General features: G+C 46.5%; 2 protein-coding genes across 5 annotated transcripts in view; one reads left to right on the top strand and one right to left on the bottom strand.

The window, feature by feature from the left end:
* The window catches only part of ITGBL1 (integrin subunit beta like 1), a 1366350-nt gene that overhangs the window by 420409 nt on the left and 930602 nt on the right, over positions 1-15339 (top strand). For 2 of the 4 annotated variants that reach the window (XM_004423143.3, XM_087435886.1), the window contains one exon: positions 2528-2859. The exons of the other annotated variants lie outside the window; for them this stretch is intronic. In XM_004423143.3, coding sequence (XP_004423200.1) covers positions 2528-2596 — 69 coding nt within the window. In that variant the 3' untranslated portion in view covers positions 2597-2859. Of the gene's footprint in view, positions 1-2527; positions 2860-15339 lie in introns of those variants that run through there. 4 annotated transcript variants of the gene reach the window in all.
* Positions 2938-15339, bottom strand: part of GGACT (gamma-glutamylamine cyclotransferase) — a 40219-nt gene continuing 27817 nt past the window's right edge. Inside the window, exon 2 of the mRNA XM_087435890.1 lies at positions 2938-5034. Within this exon, the coding sequence (XP_087292016.1) occupies positions 4571-5020 (450 nt within the window). The 5' untranslated portion in view covers positions 5021-5034 and the 3' untranslated portion in view covers positions 2938-4570. The remainder of the gene's footprint in view (positions 5035-15339) is intronic.

Here is a 15339-nt window from a genome sequence, read left to right as displayed (position 1 = left end):
CCTCTTCTCCTGCAGACGAGGGCATTAAGGTTGGGAGCTCTCTTCACTCTGCATCGACATGTCCCGGCCTCATGGAGAGCAGGCCTTCCACAGGAGTCTGTATGATGTTCAGGTAGTCAAAGAACAATTGTTCTTCACCTTAATGTCTTTCAAACCAAGGAGTCTTTAATTTTTAATGTTTACATCTGTCTTAGAGGCAGTTAGTTATCTGAGACTTAGGTGACACAGCAGGAAATGGTTTTAGAGATTGCAAAAATTAATGTAACTCTTCAAGGTAATTTCTCCACAAAGAGAACAACTCAATTTTAGATCAAGAGGAGCTGAAAGCCCCATGTACACATGTGGGACTTAATGATTTAAGGGAGAAAAAAAGAAGATGTATTAGTACTAAAATTTATTAAATCTTCTTAAATGTATTTTCTCCTTAAAGAAAACAGTCAAGTCCTTTTAAGTAATAACTTCCTTATTTTTCCTTTGACTAAAAAGACACCATTTGCAGCAGAATGATCTTTTCTGAAGGATGGTTTGGTTTGGAAGTGTCTGAATAAGGGAGCCAGGCGGAGCAGGGCGGGGTGGGGTGAGGACGGGAGCACAGGCCGGCTGGATCCTGCACTGTGGCCATGCTGGAAAGCGAGATTGAGCCTTGGGACATTGGGTGCAGTACCTGGCAGAGAGGTACTGTCAGCTCACAGTGAGGTTTGCATCAGAAAGACACAGCCTCCGTCTGTCACTGCAAAAGGAAATGAAACTGATGCTCAGAGAACAGGCTGAGGGGGACGCCCAGTCCAGTCCCAGCTGGGGGGCCCTGAGCTGGCTGGCCAGGGTGCAGGGGCTGCAGATGGCTGTGCCCAGTCTCCATGGGGTTTGAGAGAGGAGAATGGCATGTTTGCAGTTTTTTAGAAATCCTGCATTCTATAACTAATTTTTAAGAAGTGAACAAGAAAATGTTGCTTTCTGCTCTTGTAAAAATTGTTATATTTGTTCCTTGGAATTATTTAACATTTACCCTGCATTAGTGTCATGAAATTCCCATCCATGATGAGAAGGTGGCCTCATTTTGGGGGACCCAGAATATATGTCAGATGCATGCCAAGGGCCTGTGTTGCTGGACTGAGGTACTAACAGAAAGACGAATGTGGTCTTAGCTCCCTGGAGTGTGGAGTCCACATCCGTCAGGGTGTTTCGTGTCCTCGCAGCCTGGTCTCGTGCTGGAGGCTTAGCTGCTCCCTGGCCATCAGCAGCCTGGAGCTGCCTTCAGCGTGTTGATGGGCTCTGGGTGAATCTGTGCTATGGCCTGACCCCTTGTCAGCAGGAGTCCTTCCTACCATCCCATTTCCTCCCACCCCCCAGCAGGGCAACCAGGAGTGGCCAAGGCCCCTGCACAGAGGAGCAGGCCCTGGCAAACCTGGGGGCTGGCAGGTCTTATCTGGGAGGGCCATTTTTCCTCCCGGGGAAACGCTTCACAGTGGAAACAGGCCCCCCACTTGAGCAATCACAGCATCGTGAAAATACATCCTATACAAACACTGAGGCTTCCGATTCTAACAAGCAGCCACTTCAGGCAAACAGCACCTGCCCAACGAGGCCTTTGAAGTAGGCATTGCATAGGTTCACACTGTCCTCCAAGACCCCGGGCTGGAATTCAGGGGAAAAAGGCCCTTCTAGCCTCTGGCTCTTGTGGAGTGGTGGGGACACAGGCCAGGGCCCCGAACTCGCCATCTCCGGCATTTTTCCTGTTTGCCACCTGCCCGGATGGCCAGTTAGTTCTAACCCATCATTCATTTTCACGCCCAAGCAAGAACCTCCAAGAAGTCAAATGACTGTCTCTTCCTCACTCCAGCCCCCTCCCTACTCATTTTAAATCTGAGCACAAATTTGGGAAAGAAAAACTTGACTAAAATCAGGAGAAATCGGTAGAATAAAAGGGCACAGTAGCGATGTTGTGGGAGCTCAGTGCTTGTTCCACCTCACACCGCAAAGTACTGTCCGTGCAGCCACACGCCTTCTGAGTATTTCATTTCCCTTCCAAAGGAAGTTCACCATCAGGCTGGGGCTTCTCCTGTTAATTAGCACCTGTTTTGATTCTTATTTTGTTTTTTACACTAAATTAATGTACAATGTACATTAACTTTCAGAGAACGTTTCTATGACCTAAAACCATGAGAGAGACTGGGAGGGCTGAGTGTTGAGAGATCATGCAGCATAAACAATTCTGGCTTTTAGGATGCTGCCCAGACCCTGGAGCGCATGCAGTGCAAGGGCTGGTGGGCAGACGACAGCAGAAATTCCCTCGGACCAGTGGCTTTTCGGATGGACAAGGACAGGAGAGGGGAAGGTGGCGAGTCGCAGCCCTCCATGAGGATGTCCCTGTGCACTTGGTCCCCTCTGCCGGGCCACCCAGTGCTCTGCCTGTGCTCCACGGCCTGCCAGGCTGTCTCTTCATTTCCAGAAACGAATGACGAGATTGCTCCCTCCTGGTCTACTTAATGATTCTTACTCTCCTCTTTTTTTTTTTTTTAAATTCAAGGTGAAATCAGTGCATTGTAAAGCTGGAGACACAGTTGGGGAAGGAGATCTGCTCGTGGAACTGGAATGAAGTATTTGTAGCCTTTCAGTCATCACCCAATTTAATGAGCCATTTGTATTATTATTCTTTCACACTCAATTTATTCAAGCGTTTTGCAGGAACACCCCTGTGCGGCAGATTTTACATGGTCATATTTATTCCACACATAGTCAAAACCAACGTTCTGCCAAAAAAATCACCAATGGAAATTTTTATTGATATAAATACTTGTACATATGATTCGTACTTCCTAATGTCAAAATTAAATCAATAAAATTGAGCATTTGTCTAAATATTAGTTTGCCCTTTTTTTGAATGAAGACAATGTACATAAGAGGCTATAAGCTGTGCCAGTAGACTTTAAATACTAGCGTTTCATTGTGATCCTTTTAAAAAATTTATTTATATAAATCCCAGTTCTTTGCCTTCAGTGTCATTAAATTAGCATTTGCCACTTTATAATGTGATTATCTACTTCATCCTGGTTAGGGCCTAACTCTGTTTGTAGTTATTCATAACCTCCTAAAGCCCACACAGCACAGATGACGATTTTGGAAACCCCTCCTGTGTGGCTCTCAGGGGTGAGCACTAGGTCCCTGGGGCATCACCTTAGGGACAGCTGACTCACACGGTCCCCTTGTCCCCATCCCACAGGCTCTGCCTGGGGCTCCCTCACCGCAACTGTAGTGGGTGGGGCTGCCACAAACTCATCAGCTGATACCCATCCTTGCCTTTTTGTGTTTTTGTGAAGCAAGTTTCCAGTTAAGAAAAAAGGGCTAAAAATAATGATCATGTTTTCGTGCCAGATGCAGTTAGTTAGTTAGCAATCACAGTCTACCATTAAGTAAGTTGAAGAGTAACTGAGCTCTCCCAACAGAGAACAAGGTTACTGAGGATCAGCAGCTGCACTTTCATTTGGTTCTGAAATTCTTGGAATACATTTCATACTTTGCGGGTAAGTAAGAAGAGGCAGAGTCGTGCACTGATTTGAATCTACGCTGACAGATGATCAGATGGAGGTGGGTAGTAATTGGTACTTCGTGCCTTGCTAAAATTATTTTAAGTGCTGTTTGTATTTGGAAGCTAAGCTTTCTGTCAAGCCTGAAGAACAAATTACTAATGTGTTGGTTCTTCACTCTCTGAAAGGCCCACCCCCAAATGCTGCTCCCTTGGGGAGGCAGGGATGGGGCCTTGCCGCTGGGCTCCGGGCTTGGGTGAGCTTCCATCTGAAGTTGGGGTGTTCAGCTGCGTCTGCCAGCAAGTGGGTGCTCGTTATTTTGCTGGATTAGAATGAAAAGAACCTTCTGCCAAACAAGTAGACCCAAAAAAGGACCAACAATAGCACTAACACTTTTATATTTGATTCCCCAAAACATCTAGTTTAATTTTAAATGATCCTCTTGAATAATCTTTTTTAATAAGCTCAATCTGAAAATCGTGAAGAATGATCTTGTATATACTCCAAAACACGGCATGTTTTTCTTGAGGTTCTTTTATTACATTAAGACATCCAAAATGAGCTTAAAAATTTTTTTTTTCTTGGTGCTACACGTCAGAATCAATACAGTAGGGCTGCCAAAATCTAGCTGCAACACACGGTCTTTACGTTCATTTTAAATGTTATCTTCAGATTAAAACAAAGCAAAAAAAAAAGAAAAGTATGATAACATGAGTTCCTGAAATGTCAGTTAGTGAAATTAAAATCCTAAATTTTTCTTATCCAACACATTCAAGCCCATGATGCTCTTTAAGCAGCAAGGAATAAAGCAGGATAGATCGGAGAGAGAGGTGTCAGGGCACAATCTTGTTATCATGTCGAGATTATCGGGGAAATTGGCTGCCACTGAAAGAGGCTGTTTCTTTTCCCGCAGACTGAGTTTTACAAATACTTGTTTCAAAGGGCATTATTGTGCTTCTGCATCCAGTACATGCAGACCCCTTGGCGGTCATCTGATGGTCATCAGGGCTCTATGGGTCCTCCGCCGACCAGCGTCCTCGCACTTCTCATCTATTTTCCCGGGGATTATAGCGAAGCCCATGCTGCCCTTGAGAGTCGTAATTGTTGTGGTACGGGAGGTGCAGCCACTCGGGCGGATAGGTGGCCGTGCTGTACACGAAGCACTGCACGGTCCTGTCGGCAGCGGGCATGCCTTCCCACTCGAGGACCACAATCCTCACCGGGGTGCGCTGGTACATGTCCGGGCAGCCTTCGAACTCATCCAGGAAGCACAGCATCTGTTCGTCCACGGCATAGATCTCCCCGACCACATGGTAGCCCTGCCCTGGGACATTCAGCAGACGTGGAATGTTGTGTTCTCCCGCAATCACCAAGGGGTAAGGCTCCACCGTTCGGCCCTGGCCCTGGAAGGCTGCACAGCCATTGGTGCCGCCCAGCAGGACCTTGTGGTTGGGCTGGCCTCTCTTCAGGGTCCCATACACGAACACGTGGGCCATGCGGGCCAGAGGTGCTGCAAGGCAGAAAGGAGGCAGACTGTTACATATTCTAGTGCTAGAGAGACAGGAGCTGTCTGTCTCAGCAGGGGTTGGAAACTTCGTCTGGGAAGGAGGAGAGGGTAAATAGTTCAGGCCGTGTGGGTGAGCAGTTGCTCCCAACCCCCAGCCTACTACTCCTGCCCATGCTGCGGTGGGCTCTGAGGGTCCAGGAAACACCACCCACCCTGTATTGTCATTTTTCTGGGAAAAGGCACTCATTTTACAGACTTGTCAGATGGAGACAGCCTGTCCTGGGATCAAGCCCTACAGAACTGCGGTCTTTTAGAACAGTTAGTTTTCAATCTTTTCAAAAGGACTTTAAAAATTACACAATAAATATTATAGAAAAAACAATGATAAGCAAAGATAAGTACATATATACACCTACATATGTGTGTGTAAAATAATCACCTGTAATCGGCTGCACGAGAGAACTCGGGTTTAGTCCTTGCCAGGACTAAATTTACATTCTGGTCCTGGCAGTGTGACCCAGCTAAACTTCAACAACCGCACCTTTTGGTGTCTCTTTTCCAAGGTCCTAGAGGGTAATGACGGTTCCCTGTGACTCAGCACAGTGACCTTGGCTCCAACGTGAAGGTAAATGTTTACCACTCACCTGGGTCTGGGCCGCAGATTGTTACATAATCGACAAAAGTGATTTGTGTGGAAATGACTCAAACAAAAATGGAAATGAAAGTGAAACAGCGGTGGGCCCTCCTCATACCTGGCGTGTTGCTGCCCTGTGACCGCGCAGGGTAGGGACGGCCTGCACAGCCTCCTTCACCACGGGCTTTGGAAAGAGACACCCCAGCAGGCAAACGAAAGATGCGCCCATCTGCCAGCGGCAGCCCACAGCCAGCCAGAAACACCTGGAGGGCGACACCCCCTGGACACCGGGGTGTGCCCAGAGAGCTCTGCCACCAGTCGTGTGGCCAGCTGGGCCTTGAAGTCACACTTAACTCCCAGGACTTCCGCTTTCTTCTCAGCAAACCATGGCTGCTCTGGGGTCTTGGCCTTGCCCCGCCTCTTCAGGGCCTCTGCGGGGGGAATGGGGGCCCCCACAGACCAACACGTCTGCCGACTTGTGCCCACCTGTCCTCTCCGCTGCCTCGGTCTTGGTCACCGGTCCATGGAATGTCAAGAGTTCCATGGGTTTCAGGCAAACTGCACTCGGAAAGTCTTGGCCGTGGGAAAAACACAAGGCTGGCCGGGCACACGCACTCTGGGCATGTGACAACTGGGACACCTTGAAGAGGACAGGGAATAACGGGAGCTCTGGCTGTGGGGACTCTGACAACAGTGGAAGGACAGATCAGAGTTTTGGGTCTTGAGGGGGAGGCATGCCTCGGGTATGCAAGTCAAGATGGGCATCAGAAAGAGCCTGGAACTGGAGGCACAGAGGGAAGAGGAGACAGGCACTGTGCTGCTGACAGGGCAGGGCTGCTGCAGGGGCGGGGGGAGGACGCAGACAGAGAGACAGAGGGGCATCGGGAGAGCACCTTGGGCCTGCCCGCAGAGTGACAAGGACGCGGGGCCTGTCTACAGGGAGACTAGGGCCCAGAGGGTGACAGTGGGTTTGGACGGGCTGTGTGGCAGCCTTGGAAGCAGAGGCACAGGAGCCACCTGGCGTCCCTCTCCCACACGTGCATCCTGTCTTCCAGCACCATCTGTCAACAATGCCTCCAGGTCCTCCCAGGGATCTGCACTTCTCAGCCCCGTCACCACCACCACCCTCGTCGGCCTGAGGACTGGCCCCCAGCCTCCTAACAGGCCTGCTGCTCTGTTCCCTCCAGCCTGCCCCAGCGCAGCCCCTGAGGGTCGTGGTCAACCTGGGCTGCAGACTCCCCACAGCCCTCCCTGTGGGGCCTCGGCAGCCGCAGCTCCCTGGCCCGCCCAGCCCTGCCCCTTCACAGGCCTCCCTGAGCGGGGACTGAAGCAGCGCCCACCCTGTCCCTTCGTCCCTGCCCCGTCACCCTGATTGCTCTTTATGGTGCATGTTCTCAAATCACTGCTTGTCCTGCTCACAGCCAGAACGGGAAGAGCTGGAAGAGAACTCAGAAACCATGTGATCCCACGACGCCGAGTCTCAGGGTGGTGAGGACTCGGGCTGCACAGCCGGGCCAAACCAGTCAAAATGGGAGCCCCGCTCACCTCATCACTGGTGCCCTAGCTTTTTCCCCTATTTAATTCAAGTTTTAAAAGTAACACATGTCCATAATGTAAAAGTCGAATAGCTTTACAAGAAAAATTAAATTCCCTACCCTCTTCCACTGCCTTGAGGCGACACTTTAAGCCGTCTGACTGCTGCACGTGGCCTTTATCTCCATATGGTTGGCTGCTTACACTGCTACTTCTCGATGCTTTATGTCTTGCCTTCCTACCCTAAAAGCAGGTGAGCATAGTGGTTTAAAGCACAGACTGTAGAACCAATTTGCCTGCGTTGAAATCCTGGCTCTCCCACTTATTAACTGTGTGACTTGAGTCAAACCACTTAACCTCTCTGTGCCTAGGCTTCCTCAATTGGAAAAGGAAGTAGTAACAGCAACCTGCCTCAGAGGATTGTTGTGATGGCTGCGTGAGTTCCTAGACATAGACCGTCCTGCACGTTTGGTAAACCTGCTTTAAATGCTCACTGGGGTTATTGCTCTAGAAGCCCAACACTGGCTCTCCTACCCACGCACCCCAAATACACGCACACTTTGCCCCACATTCCCCCAACAGACTCACATCACAATTTCTGGCTAAATCCATATTGAGTTCAGCATTAGAACTATGTAAACACTGTTCTCAGATAAGGCACATAGTGTACTATGATTAATTTCCTTTCTTGGACAACTTTTTGTTTTTCTTGGAATTAAAAATTACTTCACTTTTTTTTTCTTGCTCTTCTTTCCAGTTTCTCTGATAGTAATCAGCCTCACATTTTTGAAAGCACTGTAAGAATCCCTTCAGCCCTGCCCACCCATGGGTTCTGCTTTCCCTGGAGCCACCGCTCCTGGAGCCCATCCTGCTCCAGCCTGGGTCTTTGGTACCTCGGCCAACTGGGCTGTCCGCCCCACTTCCCTGAGCCTCTCCCTGTGCTAGAGCCCTGTCCCTGAGTCCCCTGGCCTCTTCTTGGTTGACTCCCTCACTTTACTGAAGCTTATTCTCCCACCCTGGATTAATAGTGCAGCTGAGAATATTCTAGAAATAATTTCCTTCAGAACTTTGAAGGCATGTCTTTGTTTTCTAATTCCACAAGTTCTTGCTGAGAAGTCCAGTGCCATTGGGATCCACAATCCTTTGTACAGGACTCTAGCTTTTCTCTCTGGAGGCTCTTAAGGTCTTCCCTTTTATCCTCAGATTCTGAGATTCTATGATGATGTATTTTCATGTGGGTTTTTTTATTCATTGTGCTGGGAATTTCCATCTGAGATGGTGTAAAGTAAGAGTCCAACTTCATTTTTTTGCACAGTGGTATCAGTTTTCCAATTGCTGAGAAGACTTTTTCCCCACTGGTCTTTGCACCTTTGTCGAAAATCATATGACCATACATCCAAGGGTTTATATCTGGGCTCTCTATTGTCTTCCATTGGTCTATATGTGTCAGTACCACACTGTTTTGATTGCTGTAGCTTTGCAGTGGTTTTTTTTTTTTTTTTTGTGAGGAAGATCAGTCCTGAGCTAACATCCGATGCCAATCCTCCTCTCTTTGCCTAGGAAGATTGGCCCTGGGCTAACATCCATGCCCATCTTCCTCTACTTTATATGGGATGCCGCCACAGCATGGCTTGACAAGCAGTGCGTCGGTGCGCACCCAGGATCCGAACCTGCCAACCCCGGGCCGCTGAAGCAGAGCACGTGCGCTTAACTGCTACGCCAGCAGGTCAGCCCCCTTTGCAGTAAGTTTTGAAATCAGAAGTATGAGACCTCCAACTTTGTTCTTTTTCAAGATTGCTTTGCTTATCTGAGGTCCCTTGAAATTGCATATGAATTTCCAGATGGATTTTTCTATTTCTGCAAAAAAATGCTGTTCCGAATTTTGATAAGAATTGCATTAAATCTTTAGATTGCTTTGGGTAGTATTGACATTAAATATTAAGTCTTCCAATCCATGACCATGAGGTCTTTCCATTTATTTAATTTCTTTCAGCAATGTTTTGTAGTTTACAGTGTACAAGTCTTTCACCTCCTTAAGTTTATTCCTATTTTATTCTTTTTGATGTTATTATAAATAGAATTGTTTTTTTAATTTTCAGATTGTTTATTGTTAATGTATAGAAATGCAACTGATTTTTGTGCACTGATTTTGTATCCTGCAACTTTGTTAAATGCATTTATTAGTTTCTAAGTGGAAATTTTAGGGTTGTCTACATATAAGATCATGTGAACAGAGATAATTTTACTTCTGCCTTTCCAGTTTGGATGTCTTTTATTACTTTTTCTTGCCTGATTGTTCCAAGTATGACTTCTAGTACTATGTTGAATAAAAGAGGTAAAAGCAGACATCCTTATCTTGTTCCTTATCTTAGAGGAAAAGTTTTGTCTTTCACCGAGTATGACCTTAACATATATGACCTTTATTATGTTGAGGTAGTTTCCAGTGTTTTTACCATGAAATGGTGTTGAATCTTGTCAGATGTTTTGTCTGTATCAATTGAGATGATCATGTGGTTTTTTTCCATCATTCTGTTACTGTTGTGTATTACACTGATTGATTTTCATATGTTGAACCATCCTTGCATTCCAGGAATAAATCCCACTTGTCATAGTAGATAATCTTTTTAATGTGTTGTTGGATTCCGTTTGCTACTATTTTGTTTAGGATTTTTTTACATCAATCTTCATCAGGGATATTAGTCTATACTTTTCTTATAGTGTTTTTGTCTGGCTTTGGTGTCAGGGTAATGCTGACTTCGTTGAATGAGTTTGGAAGTGTTCCCTCCTCTTCAATTTTTGGGAAGAATGTGAAGAGGATTAGTGTTGATTCTCTTGACTTATCTGGTGGAATTCACCACTGAAGCCATCTGGTTCTGGGCTTTTCTTTGTTGAGAGGTTTTTGATTACTGAGTCAATCTACTTACTAGTGATAGGTCTGTTCAGATTTTCTATTACATCATGATTCAGTCTTGGTAGCTTGTGTGTTTCTAGAAATTTATCCATTTCACCTGGGTTATCCAATTTGTTGGCATACAATTGTTCATAATATTCTCTTATGATCCTTTTTATTTCTGTAAAATGGGTTGTAATGTCCCCTCTTTCATTTCTGATTTTAATTATTTGTATCTTCACTCTTTTCTTAGTTAATCTAGCTAAAAGTTTGTCAGTTTTGTTGATCTTTTCAAACCAACTCTTGGTTTCATTGATTTTTCTCTATTGTTCATCTCTGCTCTAATCTTTATTATTCCCTCCTTCTACTAGCTTTGGGTTTAGTTTGTTTTTCTTCTTTGAGTTCCTTATCTCCCTATACTCTTGTTCCCTGCCTGTCATTCTCAGCCAATTTCCAAGGGCTGCTGTGAGGGTCACAGCCAACACAACTTGTGAGAAGTCTACTACATTGGCCAGATCCTCTCAGAACTGCAGCCAGGGCTAACTCAGAATATGCCTGTGATTCATTCAGGCTGGGAGCACACTGTTATCCTCCTAATGCACCATGCCCCTGGGCCAGGCTAGAAGGGTGGCACTGCCACTGCAGAAGGGGATGCTACCTTTAAGGCTCATACATTACTATGTCTTCAACACTGTCCCCTTCCTGCCATGTAGTTTCTTCCATGGCACTGGGTTATGGTCAGAGTCTTGGATAAAATGCAAGAGTTTGCTTTAATAAATAATGGATAGAAACAGCTGTAGATGAGCCATTTGGGCTTTCTGAGAGCAAACTCAAGAGTGCTCTTCAGGAGTGGCTCCATCTCTGCTTTATTGTGAAGTAGATGCTCCCAGGTAGGCTGGTTCTAGGACACTGATGGTCAGGCCAGCCCCTGCAGGGAACATCATCAGGCAGGATGGCCTCAGCATTCTGTAGATGGATATCTAAGGGCACAATGCGTGGTAAGTGTAAAGAAATGCACTGTGGCACAATGTCAGGCCTGAATCTAATTCCCACCTCCACCACTTAGCAGCTGTGGGTCTTTGGGAAAGTTATTTAAACCCTCTGAGCTTCTATCTCTGCTATTTAAAACTAGGTTCATCCTATCTCCCTAAGATCTAATCACCATTGACTGCCGACCAGGTACCAGGCCTCAGCACCCGATGAATATTAATTCTCTCTTCCTCTTGACCCTGCTCCCTCCTAAGTTCTCCATCCCAACTCCTCCTTTTATCAAGATCTTATAAAAATATATGCTAGCTTATATTCTTTTTAATAAAGCCCCTTAAAAAATAAAAGAAAAAAGAATACTCTACATAATAAATGGGAGAAGGAATCAAGCCATATCAAGTATTGGTTGTGGCCTTAATGATTTTTCAGAGACAAGAACACTTGGGAAGGTGATATTACGTAGACATGATCATGGTTAGGCCATACAATGTTAACTCCAACTCTGCAGAAAATCAGTACAGTAACTTTTTTCTGCAGAACATGACAGCCTATTTCCATAAAAGAAAACCCAGCAATAAAAACTAAACTTCTTTTCTAGGAAATAATGTAGCTTGCTAGAATAACCAAATTATAATTTTTTCTAAATTATCTATTGAATTATATCCTTAATAATATTAGTTTGAGAATACTACTTTTGTAATAAAAAAAGAAAATTAATATTCTGCATTTCTGGCTCCTTTCACAAGAAAAACATCATTACCTTTCTGACTGTGTTTTGAACAACAAACACAAATCCTTCAGGAAGAAACTCATCCCTGTGGGGATTGAGAAAGGATCAGAGTTAAGCACTGAAACAAGCAATTAATTCCCATTAGAGGATTAAGGCACTCCTGTTCACTTTGAATCAGAAAAATGAATTGTGAATAAAACCATGTACAGCCAAGAGGTTATTTGTCAAAATTAATAAATTAGAGAATTGAAGGCAAACTGGAATGCACAGAAGTTGAGCAGCCACATGAAGCACTGGCAAGGAAAGTGGTGGGGTTTTGTATTCCTGGAACAAGACCCGCCATTCTCAAGATGCCTTAGAAACGTGGAGGAGGGAGGGTATGGTTTCCGCCACATGGTGCTGTCCTTCCTCTAACACATCTACCCATGAAAAGAGAAGTCTACAAGTGTCTTCCCCCCGTTATGTCACCATCCCCCATGCATGGATTTCCCTATAGCATCTTACCATTAATGTACAGAATCAATGCAAGAGAAATGTGAGATATTTTACTTTTGAGTCTTAGTGCCGATTCTAAATGAACTCAACAACATCTCTGTAAACAACGTTACTGATGGATAAAGGATTGAGTGGGCGGCCACTGCTGTGGTCAGGACTTAGTCACTTTCCACTTGGGAATCAAAGAGCCCAAAAGCTGAACCCTTGTCCCAAACCCAACGGGCGAGGAATAATGTGGACATGCAGGGGTCAGCACAGAGGTGGAACAGGCTCAGATAGAGTCTCCAAGATTTTTACTTCAGCAAAATTTGGTTAGTTTAACATTGTCAATATTTAAGAAAACAAAAACACTCATGGAAATGTTCCTCTGGCCTGGCGCTGCTGGAAACGCCTCTCACTTATTCGGCAGTTTTCTTTCTTGAAACACAGTCCATCTATAGTTTCATATTTCATCACTGAAGCAGAAATTGAAAGTGATTACAAGTCCTTCACATAACTGTTGGATTTTTCCTGCTTAATTTTTTTTTCTTAGCCACCTGGTGGTAAGAGTTTGTAAAAGGCAGGATTTAACTTAAGGGTTTATTATGCTAGTGTACAAATTAGAACAACTACATATGCCTATACCATATTCAGAAACACACATACCAGGTAAACCAAACAAGAAAAGGGCTAATATTTAATTATTCTTAAACTAATCTGCAAAAGGGCTTAAATAGATACCAGCTTTTAACATGAAAACAACCTTTAAAAAAAGATGTCTCCATAAAATATTCATGCTGTGTGTATTAAAATGTAATGATACAAGGAAATGTTAGTAAAATCTGTATGTCATCACTTCAAACTGTTTTCTCCGAGTGATAAATCGTCAAGCCACTAACAATGTTTATTGCCCGTTGTCACGTTAAGACTGCGTGAGAAAAGACAGGTGAAAAGACTGGATTTGGGTCACATGAAATTAAGGCCTCCGAGGAGTCAGCTCTGCCACTCCCACTGCCTGGACAGTGAACTGTTTCAGAACCAGAAACGCCTGCCCAAAGTCGGCTCCAGCAGAACCGTGGCCCCACCCAATTCATGAAGGGCACCCTGTCACAACTGAGGACCAGTGAGTCCCTGCGTGGCCCCCAGCAGCCACACTGGGCAGCACGGCCGTCAGCAGAGGCAGATGTTACTAAGTGTGGTCGAATCTTAGTGAAAAGCACATGTGACGTAGTGCACGTCTGCCCTGGAGAGGATTTTTCTTATTTTATAGAAACCTTCTCGAATCTCAGTCAAGTAGCCACTTCTCTCTCTTCTTACTGTAACATTATTTTCCCTTGAGAAAGAGCCTGAGCGTCTGATACAGTTACACATTAATTCTTCAGAAGTTTCTTAGAACCTTAGGAAACAGGTGAAAAAACAAAATGCCTTGAACTTTAAACTGGAGCCGGGCCTGCGCGCACGAGGCCCCTCAGGGTCAGGCCACTCTCCGGCGGGGCGCTGGCGGGCGCGTCCTGCGGGCGCCCTGACCCTCGTGCTCCTGTTGCCCGTTTCTTCATAGCAACGACAAGCGCTTCCTGCCCGGGACGACCCCTTGCGAGCCCCCCAAATACCCTGCAAAGGTTTACGGCAAAACACCTTTCTTACATTAACCGAGCGGCTCGGGGGAAATAGTGGCGCCTTTGAAATCCAGCAGTTAGGGTCTCCACTCTCAGTCGCTCCTTCAAACTCGGAACCTTCACAGGCCGGTGAGGACAGACGGCGCTTCACGGCCCCCGAGGCCATGCTGGGGCCTCTGAACGCAGCCATTCCATGGGCTTTTATTCTTTGGCCATGCCAAAAATTGTATTTAAAAAAATGTTTTTTTTTTAATGCCACACCACTTTAAAGGCAATTGTATTGCCATCTTTAAAATATACAGTGACCAACGAGGGAGATGTAACCATCGCCCCACACTCCCAGGCCCACTCTGAAAGTCTGGAAAGAACTTTCCAGCCGGAAAATCCCCAAACAGCACATCAGGAAACAGGCCGGCTGGTGAAGTGGCCAGGCCTGCCGGTGCCACGGCCCCAAATACCAGCGCGGCTGGGAGCATGGGGGCTGCAGCCCCCACGGGCTCCTGGCACCAGGCACGAGGAGCAGAAAGCTCAGAGAGGCCTAGCCCCCCCGCCAGAGCCAGAACACGTGCCGCGGCAGGTGGTGGTGCAGGGACCAGCGGGTCTGACCCCAGAGAGGAGGGGCCGAGTCTCATCACAGAGACCCTGCCGCCCTGAGGGCGTGGCTTCAGGGACCTGGGCTCCACCTGCGGCTCCGAGGGGACGATACAAAGAGTGCTGGCCCAGACTGCGAGCCCCAGGCTGAATGCCTCCCTTACATTCTCGAGTTAACACTCAAAACAACGAGATCTCCTCAGCAGGCTCCACTGGTGTCAGGAACCCATGGGCCTTCACTGAGCACCAAGTACATACCCGTGCAGTCTGCCTGGGGAATCCGCACTCAGAGGCGGCCACTGTCCTCAAGTTCTTAGTAACTCGATCTGACCTTGTGTAAGTGCAGTCTGATGAAATACTAGGGCACACCCGCAAGCAGAGAAGATCCATGCAGCCCCACTGGCGCCAGCGTTCTCAGTGCCCCTGGAGCACGGAATCCCTGTGGACCCACGATGGGTGGGACTCAGCGAGACTCTGAGTGAGGACAAGGCAGCGTATCACATCTCTGACTGGGTCAGCTGGGAAGGGCCACACTCTCCATTCCAAACGGAATTTGCTTTGAACGCAGAAGGAAGGCAGTGGAGTTCTAAGAAACACGACCAACCAAGAAACTCTCTCCTGCCCTTCCTTCTTTGGGGTACTGCCCCGCATCAGCCAACCAGAGACACTGAAGACAATGACAGAGGGCGAGGGCCACCCCCAGGGCACCCAGAGTTCCCCCTCCTCTGTCTCTGCTCCAGCATCACAAGCTGACAGTGGGCAGTGCTGGCAGAACGTGCACGTCAAGAAGTGAAATACACACAGTTGAGATAGTTTTGAGCAGAGTTTCCAGTTCTGGTAAGAACAAAATACA

Source organism: Ceratotherium simum, chromosome 10 (assembly GCF_057802395.1).
Source record: "Ceratotherium simum simum isolate JZ-2026a chromosome 10, ASM5780239v1, whole genome shotgun sequence".
Lineage (NCBI taxonomy): Eukaryota > Metazoa > Chordata > Mammalia > Perissodactyla > Rhinocerotidae > Ceratotherium > Ceratotherium simum.
This window is presented reverse-complemented; position numbering and strand designations above follow the sequence as displayed.